Genomic DNA, 12666 nt, shown 5'->3' on the forward strand with positions numbered 1-12666 from the left:
TTAAAGAAACAATGCAACTGGCTTTTACACTAGTTCAGAATCGTCAGCAAGAGTATGTGGATTTGATTACAGGTTCAAAATGGCAAGAAACAAAACACTTTCTTCTGAAACTCTTCAGTCTATTCGTGTTCTGAGAATGAAGGCTACTCCATGAGAAAGGAAGGCTACTCCATGAGAAAGGAAGGCTACTCCATGAGAAAGGAAGGCTACTCCATGCAAGAAATGACCAAGAAACTGAAGATTACATACATCGATGTGTAGTACTCCCTTCACAGAACAGCACAAACTGGCTTTAACCAGAATACAAAGAGCAGTGGGAGACCCCGTTGCAAGAGGACAAATACGTTAGTTTGTCTAATTTTAGAAACAGACACCTCACAGGTCGTGAACTGGCAACTTCAATAAGTAGTACCTTCAAACAACAGTCTCAATGTCAAAAGTGAATAGGTGACTCCAGGATGCTGGCCTTATAGGCAGAGTCTTCCTCTGACTGGTGTCTGTGTTCTTTTGCCAGGAAGTGCCTCAAATTGCACCCTCTTCCCAATACTGCAGTAATGTGACCAGAGTGTGGAACAAATGGAATAGCCTGCCATTTGGGATGTTGCCACATGTCTCCACACAGTCACTTTGGTTTCATTTTCAGCTGCCAGGTCAAAAATGAAAATGTTTTCTGAAGCCCTTCTGGCCAAGTCTACATTGCTGGCCCTCTCCATCTACCTTACTTATACTTTCAGACAGAAGAAAGTCCACTTGGATAAAAAAAAATGTATAATGCAATGTACACATGAGAACAGTTTTAAGACTTTACAAAAATAGGTATTTCATACACAATTAATTTTATATTATACTCAATATAGGTATTTTAACTTGTCGTGTCAATAATATTGAATTAAATGAATTAATGGAAACCATCCTTACCTTCACATTGTCTGGATGCAGCCCTCCTGGGTGCCTGTCCATATACTGGCAGAGGTCTGTGTGCTGTTATTAAGAAGAAGATGACCCAAAATTACATTATGTTGAAATAATTGGAATGTAAATGTATGTGACAAAATTAGCTTTGCAGCAGGGCTGTTCTAAAAAGAGGTTTTCCTTGACATAGTACTGATAAGACTTTTGATGCTGGTATCAACACAGTCCTATTATATTCATGACAATAACCGGTTGGGTTGAGAATGAAGAAATCAGCCAATTCAAAAAACGTAATGTTTTCCCCTTGCTATTCAAAGCATGTTAAAATATCAGAGCCAGACTGCAGACACCAATATAATCATTGGATTGCACCAAGCATCACATAGAACATTTCTTTTAGACCCCCAGTCTGTCTCCCCTGTCTCTAGATGAATGATATCCGGTTTATATGAAATCAACAGAGGAAACCTTTGGTACAAAGCTTTTAATGTGATTGTCTGGAGGGATGAGAGATGTAGCAACACTTGGACATGAGAAATGACCCTGAGCTGTAATACTCTTTTATTCTAACAGCATACCAGGGTACCACACATGTACACAGACACCAGCACATGAACGGAAACCGTGGCTCCTGGTGATATGTGCATATATTATATTTGCGTAAACGCTACTTCTTATGCAATCTTTTTCACAAATAATTCAAATATAACACTCAAACCAGTCAACGTCATGCCTGTCCATCTTTCTCAAAACCTCTCTTTCTTTGTCCTCTCTCTCCCTCCATTCCTCACTGTCCCGTATCTTTAAAACTCTTCTGTCCTTTGTCTCTCTGATTCTGTCTTTTCCACTTTCCCTCAATCTCTATCTGTCCTCTGTCTCTCTCAGTCACTTTCTGTCAAACACTCGCTGTCCTGTGTCTTACTCTCTCCGTTTTACTCTCTCTCTCCATCTCTTGCTCGCCACCCTGTTCTCCTCCATATCTTTAATCGCCCCCACTGTCTCTCTCTACCCCCCTCTCCATTCTTCCTCATCTCCTCTCTCCGTCTGGCTCACTCCCCGTCAATCATCATTAACTGCTAGACAAGAAAATGAATTGATTTAGCTTGGTGCGGAGCCTTCTGTATATAAAAGAGGCACGTCTGGAATTATAGGCATGAACACAGCAGAATGGAACAGCATGAAACTAGCTGTGCTGCAATTAAGGTCCAAGGAAATTGACAACAAACAGATCCAATGTTGCATATTACATTTCTGTCATATATATGCTATCCGCTTTGTCTGTTCAACGTTCACAGTGAGAGAAGGAAGGTCCATCATAACAAAGGCTATGGGGAGACATACTTGTCAAACATATCCATACATACAGTATCTACTTGATGCATATCAGAATCTGTACAATACCAGCTGGCTCTTGTTTCGTTGCACCAGGCAACATACCACACAGCATGTATTAAAGAAAACTTGGAAGAATTATTATTTATAATGCTGAGTAAGGTTCTTTTAAAACAGGCAGATCTTGCTTTGCATATCAAGATCAGAAAGCTTGACCTATTTACATATATCCCTGATGAATTAATGCTGAGCAGAGAGCTGCTGCTCAAGGTCTGAAGAGATTGGTATTCTGGCTGGTAATGCACGTGCACACTGTATCTTTCAGTAGCAGACAGGCCACCCCACTTTACTCCACGGTAGAGAAAGGGAAGTCCTGCCATTATTGCTATTCAAAGTATGTGTGAGTGAGTGTATGTGTGCGATTACCTGCATATGCCACCGAAACCTATATTAAAATCCTCCTATGAAATGTCTAACCATGTTCCTAGGTTTGGGCTTTATCACCAGGCATGAGCCTGCCACGCCACTAGTGGTTTGGCCACCATTCTATGTCAACTCCCTGTTTCTGTTCAAAGCCTCACAGAAACCAATTTGTTCCCTCAGATTTGTTCCAGAAATCAATGGGTTAAGCCATAGCCAGAACACACGTGGGTCAAGCAACATTTCACTGGCACTGAAACTCTCATTGGTTAGAGATTTTCCGATTGCTCATGACTTGTACAACAGCCCTAATGTTTACATCACCTAAATGTTAGTAATGGTGTTTCAGACTAAAGTATGTAGCAAATGAGTGCAGAGGACGCCCTGAGGGAAATTTCAATGCATGATCCCCCACAGATGATTTCTCATATGTAGGACTGCATACTGATCTAGTACTAATGCATATATTGCTCTAGCACCCATGCAGCGCAATACAACATATCCAGATGGCGCTCTGACTCAACATGAAGACCTGTTTAGAGCTAAACCCCATAACATGACGCATTAAAGTATCCATTATGTTCTGACACTTACCACATACTCAAAGACCAGCGTCAGGGTTTCCTTGGTGTGGATGATGTCATGGAGCAGTACAATGTTGGAGTGCTTCAGGCCTTTCAGAAGAGATGCTGGAAAAATAGGATACAATATCATTTTCTTGTTGTACAGTAGCAGTTACCCCCATCAAAACCACTATCAGTATTGCCATGTATTAATAGAGTACTGGATGGTAGTTATTCATAATAATAGCATATTAGTATATTAGTTGTACCATTTAGAATAATTACTAGAATATAACAAAATGATAGAATAGAATAGACTACAGTATGGAAAAGCCATAGCTAACAATACTGTCAGATGGAATCAAATAGGGATGATGAAATATAAGTTTGAATTCTTTCAGTGTGCCACCAACTTCTTGACAGAGTAAAGGCTTTGAGGGAGGGAGAGAGGGAGGGTGAGAGGGAGACAATGCCTTGGAGATGTACCATTACTCCCCTATTACTTGGGAGGCATTTGTACCTATTGTGTCAGCGAGGAGAAATGTGCATGAACAGAGCAATTAGTGCTAATAGCATCACTATAAACCCTTGTTGGAGGAGCCACTCTGCACAGCTTCGACTGCTGGCTTTTCATGTGCTTGAAAGATGTGATCAGAGACACTAAGGCTCCACCAAAGCCTGTCTGCTTCTCTCCCTCCACCAATTACTGTGGAGACGCAATCACGCGAGTCAGGTCAAACAAACAGTTGACAGAAATCTTATCCCGTTAAGAACTGAACAACACAGGGAATGGTTCAATTTCGAACAAAGAACAAAGGCGGCATAGTAAGCAACTTTTTTTTCTAAAGGGGAGTTTAGACAGTTGCATACATACACTACAAAGGATGAACAGTGGCACAAGTATATACACATATACACACACGGGTTGTCTCTCAGGGGTGTAGGTATTGCTTTCACCAGTGGCCTATAATTCTGTCCACGTTTCCACTTTGGGAGCATCTCAGCTCAGTAATTGTTGAATTAGTTCAATTTCAAAGTGATTTTCGGATCCACTCACTGGGGAAGTGAGGCATAGGGAGGCTGGGTGGGGTGAGTGGTTGCTAGCTCAGTTTATCTGATCAGGATCTCACAGATCAAACAGACAGAATCGTTTTCTCATCTAATTTTCTCATCTAAATGAAGCACAGCACCGCCACACCTCTACCAGTCTGTGTAGGTCAGTGTACCACAAGTTTCTCACACCCACACTCACAATCAAAGACTACTAGCCAGCCCAGCTCCAGTTAGCCAGAACACCATGCTATGAATAAGAATAAGGTGAGCACAGGATGGGATTTTGGTTTTCATAGGGGTAATAGCTTTCAGATCTCTAACTAACATCAAAGGCAGTTTTCCAAATTGGATTTGAGGTGGAATCAATGGTAAAAAATTAAGATTCACTTTCCCAAGTCCAGGCTTTAGATTGTGACTTTCCAAACAAAACATTTTCTAGTAGAATCTCTCTGACACCATCTAAAAGTCACCATAACACTAACTGAAACCCACTTAAACATATCTTCAATCTCTTAAGGTCCATTTAAAATGAACCTTAAGATCTTTATAATTCACCTGAGCCTGATCCTAATGTAACCCAACTAGGTAAGACGGAGACCCACCTTCTCTGATGGCGGTGAATGGTGTCCCCTCCTCCTCCTGCAAACGAATCACTTTCAGGGCCACCAGCTTGCCGTTCACCCTGGCAACAAGAAGAGATGGCACCCAAACATAATCCACCAGATGAACAAACAACCCAATATTAGACAGGAAGTGAATACGGTGAATAGGGAGAAGTCAAAGAAATGCAATTTAGGGCCACTGGAGTGAGACAGTACAAGACTTAATTAAATAAACCTCAGAATTAAATCCATTGTAGAGAAGAAAAACATACAAATAAATGTGAGATAATGCATCAAACATTTGCAGCAGGAATACATTTTCTATTACAATCTGGATCATTTCACTTCACTTCACAAACTGGAAAATAATAACTGTTTCTTATAATAACTATTTCCTATAATGACTATATATAATAATTATTATTATATTTACTAAAATATGATTTTGTATTTCCTCCCAAATTCATAAATTCGGGCATACAACGTCTTATCACAACAACTCACAGTGGGCTTGGGTAAGTCAAAGAGACTGGGGCATGTGTCTTTCGAGACATCAAATTGTGCTGCTTTTCATCACACTGCTTGTTCAAACATGAAGTCAGCAGGGAAAAGCATTGTTGGGGGGCAACGCTCCTCTTGCCAAAAAACTACAAATAGTTGTAGGTACCCAACCTGACACAAGGATTTGCTACAGTGCAGTATGACAAGGCAATCCTTAGCAGCCCTAATGGGACTCCCAGCCATGTTCTGTATGGCACTACCAAGGAATTACCCTGGGTCCATGGCAGTACAATTCAGTTCTGCTGCTTCGGCAGCAGCAAATAAGGATCCAAATAAATAAACAAGAATACTGGACTACTCTGGAGGCCAAAAACATAACTCTTGAATGATCCATATGAAAGTGATTTACTACAACAACAATATATGCTTGAAAAGTGCAGCTGTTGCAGTGCTAAACTAATGAACTAGTGAAAATAATTGAATCTAGAATATGCACAGTAATTGTTATTACTCTTTCCTTAATCTATACTTCTTTATGGCCCTGCTTTATAATACCATGTAATTGTGTACATACAGTGTTTGGACTCACTTGCTTTTCCCTTTGTATACTGTAGCGTATGAGCCTTCTCCCAGTTTCTCAAGCTTCTCATAAGAATCTGCCTTTCCGAACTTGGGGCTTGTGGGCTGAAACCATGAAAAAGAGAATACAATTCAGGAAGAGAGACAGCAATTACAATAGGTTAATGTGATATTGATGACGTGAGAGCCATAGCACCATGTCTGCTATTTAAAAAATTTCAAAGTCAATTATTGCGTTTGGGATAAGAGACAAGAACACCAGATCCACTCTTTAACACCAGATACAAGCACCTCTCTTGGCACACAGCCTGTAGATTAATGACAAGGACTGTATCAATTGTTTCTACCTTAGAAGATGGAAGCTATAGGTACCGCATTCGTATCTTCTCACAGTGAAAACAAAGTATGCTTTATGAATGATTCTGCATAGACGAAAACTTGGCTGGCTTTAACCTTCATTATCTACATTATAGTAAGCCTTAAATAAAACAGTTTACAGTTATATTGCGACTGTTTCTGGCATAGAAAAGTTCATCTTCAGTCTCGCTAGAAATTGCTCAATTCTCATGACTATTCCTAGGAAGTTAGTAGATACTAGTAAGCCTGTTACTGGCAAATAAGCTGTTAAAACAGCCAGTGGCAAAAGCCATACAGTTCATAGGCACTATTTGTAGTGGAGGTAAACTTAATAAGAAACGTTTGTTAGTTTTACACAATGCTCAATGGTGTCTAGCGACTGAAAAAACAAAAACGTGTAGTGCTGTGGTGTAGTGGAAGACTTGAGTTTTAATCTAGTGAGAACACTGACTTTTGTTTATATTAATTGCAGGCCGCAATAAAACTGTTTACGGTTATATTGCGTGTATTTCTTGTGGATTTTCAAAGTACGCACCCGGGCATGCTTTTTTGGGTCAGGATAGACAGAAACTTAGCTAGCTACAACATTCAGTGTAGGCCTAAACTAAAACTGTTTACGTTTATACAGTATAGTGACTATTTCTGGTAGATTCCACGATTCTCTCATCAATTCACTTGATGAAAAAGTAATCATCACCTTTATTGATAGTTATTTTGTATCAATGTAATTCACGAATTAAAGAAAAAAGTACATTGTTATGCCATGAAATCAAATAATTTTGACAGTGTAAAGTACAGTCTCACTAGAAATTGCTCAATTCTTATGACTATTCCAGTAAGTTAATGGATAAGCCAATTTCTGGCTAATACGCTGTTAAAAAGGCCAGTGGCAAAAGCCATAAAATTCAAAGACACTTGTGGTGGAGATAAAATTATTCAGAAACGTTAGTCAATTTAACACAATGCTTAATGGTGTCTAGCCAGTGAGTAAGTGTGTAGTGCTGTCGCATATTGGTTAAAAACAGTGCCTCTCATGCGGGAGACCCAGGTTCGAATCTGGTGAGGGCAACAGTATTTATTAATTTTAATTGCGGCCCTGCTGAACTAGGCTTGCCAGGTTCCTTTTCTGGTTCTGGCACACCTGTACTAGGGAAAATTGCCAGGGATCAGCAAATCATGGTCATATTCCTCTGGGGTAAATATTGGCGATTGCATTTTTATTAAAAACATTTTACAATTTCTGTACGATATATACAGTGTACTACCCAAACTGTTATAATATAGTCATAATACTTTCCATTAAACAATCATTTTTGGTTACATTTTATTTGGATAGTCAAGACCACCATGAGTAGATGCTCTACAGATATTAATACTATTAAACAACCTAAAAAAATGAAAAATAAATACTTGCTAAGGAGAAAGTTAGGTTAAGAGTAAGTGATAGGGTCAGGTTAAGATTAGGTTTATGATAAGGGTTAGTGTTAGTAGATAGTTAATTGAAATCAAATGTAATGAAATGTAATGTTATGTGAGTCTGTAAAGCACTACACAAATTAGGGGGCTACCTCATTTTCTATTTTGGGGGGCTATTAGAAACAATTCTGTGATTGAATGAAAAAGTATTCTTTGACATTTAGGCTAATAACTAGTCAATCAAATGCATTTTATAAGGCCCTATTTACATCAACAGTTGTCATATATTGATTACATACATATATCCGGCCTAAGCCCCAAGCGCAAAGAAAACATGATGATGATATTCATTTTCCTATCAATGTATTTCCCTAATATTTTATTTCTGTATTTATCTGTTTGTGTATTTCCTTGTTCTTAAACTAATGAGGGGGCGGGACTTTTACAGAGGTAGCAATGAAGCCCAGAGCGGCAGATACCAACTGTGAAGACGGCAGGTGTTGTTTTAGATCCTTGGCACGTCCCAATGTCGCGCATATGTAGGATACAGTTAGGTCCGGAAACATTTGGACACTGACACAATTTTCATTATTTTGGCTCTGTACGCCACCACAATAGATTTGAAATGAATCAACAGAGATGCAATTGAAGTGCAGAATTCCAACTTTAATTCAAAGGATTGGACAAAATGTATCATATGAAACCATTATCATACATAGTCCCCTTATTTCAGGGGCTCAAATCTAATTGGACAAATTAACACAATCATAAAAGAAATGTTAATTTGTAATACTTTGTCGAGAATCCTTTGCAGGCAATGACTGCTTTGGACATCACCAAACGCAGGGTTCCTCCTTTGTGATGCTTTGCCAGGCCTTTACTGTAGCTGTCTTCAGTTGTTGTTTGTTCGTGGGCCTTTCTGCCTTTAGTTTTGTCTTCAGCAAGTGAAATGCATGCTCGGTCGGGTTAAGATCAGGTGATTGACTCTGCCATTTCATAATATTCCAGTTAGGGCTGAGCCATTCTTACATTCACAAGGAAAATAATATAATATGTTACACCACAGGATGACACTAAGAGAGCTGGAAAAGCAAGCCTAATGATTGTCTGTTACTTGCACAGATGATTTTGGTGGATGCCAGTCTATTGAAAGTAATTTGCTTCCAGAAGGTTTCAAAATGATCTACAAGAATTACTCCAATGGATTATCAGCAGTCAGCCAGTTGTGAAATGCTAGGAGCCTGACACATTCAATGCTACAAGCCACGGGGCAAAGCGCAAAATATCCCCCAAAAAATAGGTCCTGGAAGCAAGTTAATCATAACTACAAATTCTGTTACTGTTCAGAGATTACCTTCATAATGTCATTTGATCCCATATTGGCAATGACTGAATCCATTTCCATGGATATGAGCAGGGTGTTTAAGAGCAGCACAGTAATATCTTTCACACACGCCCCAGGATAACATAGTTCTTGCCCCAGGAACTGGGATGTTGAATATTAAGTAAAATAATGGCTTATGTCATTGAAGATGATCCTACAATATATCCCTACTGTTCGCAGCTCCAACAGCCCCAGACATGTCTCCAAGGCCCTCCACCACTCTGCACCCTGACATGGGAGGCCTACACAAATGAAGATAAGGCCTAGGAAGAACTGGCTACTTGGCCAGCATAAGACGACATGGCGACAATGACATAGCTCCCACTTCAGTTCTGTAAACATCTGCAAGGAAAACATTTTTGCATTGAAATTCAGAAAAGTCCTATTTTTCCTGAACTAGCTCAAAGTGTGTGTGTGTGTGTATATATATCTCACTTCTGCTGCTCAGAAAGCGCTGACTGTTTTTTCCTGCCATGGGAAATGACTGCAGCCACTAAACCACAATCAAAACAAAAACTGGTACGATCCAAGGACAACAGAGAACAGATGTTCTGTCCTAAGGATAACCTTTAAGTGAATAATACATATTCGGTACCAAACGTCACCTTGTCCTAAAGAGATTTACAGAAGTATCAGAAATCTGAGGCGAGGTAAGCCAAAACAAGACACAGACCTTATTTGAAGTGAATGTAAAAATGCCCTATGAAAGAAATAAATGGTGGAATGACACAATGAGACACATTCATGTTTTCCCGCTAGGTTTTCTTGAGAATTATGACTTACTATATACAATGCTATTTCAGTCAATAGATTTGGACCTAATGACTTAATTGGAATTGATTTCCAATTTCTATTATAGACTGTAAACTCAGTCAAATCTTTTAAATGGTTGCATCAGCTACAACAGGCATCTTGCTTAATTGTTTACCATTTCCTTAATTACATTTATTTATTTTATACTACAATTTTAATCTAAGTTAACAACACTTGATCTGAAACAATTAGAGATTTGCCAGCAGTAAACTCGCAAGTGGAAACCACATAACAGGCCTTTTAGTGTGGAGTTTTGGATGCCACCTTTCCTTCATCTTCTTTATTGTGGCAAGGCCTTTTTCCAATTTGGTCACATGCAGTTAATCCACTGGGAATAGATTGAGTCAATGTATGTAGTAGTCCATGTCAGTAGAAAAGATAAGTGTACATTTTAAGATTTGTAAACAAAATGTTTTGTTTTCTGAAACAAGATATTTTTCCACAAACATGTTTAACTAAACAAGTAAGACCCTGCAAAACAATTGCTTTAATTTGCATTGCCATATTCATACACAAGAAAGAAGTCGGGCCTGTCATGATCCAAGTCTGATATAATCCCTAAAAAGACATCCCTCAACCACAGGAGCACTAAGGGTAATTTGTGCTGCCAGCAGCCTGGTGAGCAAATATAGAATCAGCACCAGTGTGTGAAGTGAAGTAGCTCTGTGTGTGAAGTGTGTGAAGTAGCTCTTCAGCGTAGTGTTAGCCTGATGGTTTGGGGTGGTTGTATGTGTGCGTGATAGATGTTAGGGTTAAAGGTCATATTCATTATTACCTTGATGCTGGGTGGAGACTCTATGTACTGCCCCAACTTCATTTCCCCACAAGTTACAGAACTGAAGGTTGGGGGGTAAAGGTGTAAGATTATGGAAGGCTACAGTTGATCCCTGCCACTCTCTCTCTCTTTGGGCAATTTCCAGGCAAAGTTCCACCTGGACCGTCCTTATCATGCATTTTTCAAACAAACGGATTCTATTTTGGGATCTCTCATCTACCCTTTTTGTTTTTATCTGCTCTGAGTATCAGGTGTTTGTCCTTGGCATTTAGGTACAGTGGGGAGAACAAGGATTTGATACACTGGTGATTTTGCAGGTTTTCCCACTTAAAAAGCATGTAGAGGTTCTGTTATTTTTATCATAGGTACAATTCAACTGTAAGAGACAGAATCTAAAACAGAAAATCATATTGTATGATTTTTAAATAATGAATTTGCATTTTATTGCATGACATAAGTATGTTATCACCTACCAACCAGTAAGAATTCCGTCTCTCACAGACATGTTTTTCTTTAAGAAGCCCTCCGGTTCTCCACTCATTACCTGTATTAACTGCACCTGTTTGAACTTGTTACCTGTATAAAAGACACCTGTCCACACACTCAATCAAACAGACTCGAACCTCTCCACAATGGCCAAGACCAGAGAGCTGTTTGAGGACATCAGGGATGGAATTGTAGACCTGCAAAAGGCTGGGATGGGCTACAGAACAATAGGCAAGCAGCTTGGTGAGAAGGCAACAAATGTTGGCACAATTATTAGAAAATAAGTTCAAGATGACGGTCAATCTCCCTCGGTCTGGGGCTCCATGCATGATCTCACCTCATGGGGCATCAATGATCATGAGGAAGGTGAGGGATCAGCCCAGAACTACATGGCAGGACCTGGTCAATGACATGAAGAGAGCTGGGACCACAGTTTCAAAGAAAACCATTAGTAACACACTACGGCATCATGGATTAAAACCCTGCAGGTCCCCCTGCTCAAGCCAGCGCATGTCCAGGCCCGTCTGAAGTTTGCCAATGACCATCTGGATTATCCAGAGGAGGAATGGGAGAATGTCATGTGGTCTGATGAGACAAAAATAGAGCTTTTTGGTCTAAACTCCACTCGCCGTGTTTGGAGGAAGAAGAAGGATGAGTACAACCCCAAGAACACCATCCCAACCGTGAAGAATGGAGGTGGAAACATCATTCTTTGGGGATGCTTTTCTGCAAAGGGGACAGGGCGAGTGCACCATATTGAGGGGAGGATGGATGTGACCATGTATCGCAAGATCTCCTTCCCTCAGTAAGAGCATTGAAGATGGGTCGTGGTTGGGTCTTCCAGCATGACAACGACCCGAAACACACAGCCAGGGCAACTAAGGAGGGGCTCCGTAAGAAGTCTCCAGACCTGAACCCAATAGAAATTATTTGGAAGGAGCTGAAAGTCTGTATTCCCCAGCGACCTGGTCGAGAACTACAGGAAACGTATGATCTCTGTAATTGCAAACAAAGGTTTCTGTACCAAATATTAAGTTCTGCTTTTCTGATGTATCAAATACTTTTGTCATGCAATAAAATGCAAATTAATTACTTAAAAATCATACAATGTGATTTTCTGGATTTTTGTTTTAGATTCCTTCACTCACAGTTGAAGAGTACCTATGATAAAAATGACAAAAAAAATGTTAATACTTTGTTTATTAAGAGACAACAACTTATGCAAGTATTATACAACAATACCGTACATTAAAATATATAGATCTCTTTTGCATAATAATAATACAAAAAATAATAATAATAAACATTTTAAAAAAGGCAGGTACTGGTCAATAACGATAACTTTCTACATGCTTTGTAAGTGGGAAAACCTGCAAAATCGCCAGTGTATCAAATACTTGTTCTCCCCACTGCAGATGCTTGTTACCAACAGTTTAGTCAGGCTTTTGGACCCTCTGGCCAAAAAACAGCAAT

At 39.6% G+C, this 12666-nt stretch overlaps 1 protein-coding gene across 4 annotated transcripts in view; it reads right to left on the bottom strand.

Moving 5' to 3' along the window:
* The window catches only part of cdk14 (cyclin-dependent kinase 14), a 187102-nt gene that overhangs the window by 107493 nt on the left and 66943 nt on the right, over positions 1–12666 (bottom strand). For all 4 annotated transcript variants that reach the window (XM_034288992.1, XM_010885138.3, XM_020041402.2 and 1 more), the window contains 4 exons: positions 5973–6067; positions 4883–4962; positions 3259–3353; positions 919–981 (listed from right to left, as the gene is read on the bottom strand). In XM_034288992.1, coding sequence (XP_034144883.1) covers positions 919–981; positions 3259–3353; positions 4883–4962; positions 5973–6067 — 333 coding nt within the window. The remainder of the gene's footprint in view (positions 1–918; positions 982–3258; positions 3354–4882; positions 4963–5972; positions 6068–12666) is intronic.

This window comes from Esox lucius, chromosome 20 (assembly GCF_011004845.1).
Source record: "Esox lucius isolate fEsoLuc1 chromosome 20, fEsoLuc1.pri, whole genome shotgun sequence".
Taxonomy (NCBI): domain Eukaryota; kingdom Metazoa; phylum Chordata; class Actinopteri; order Esociformes; family Esocidae; genus Esox; species Esox lucius.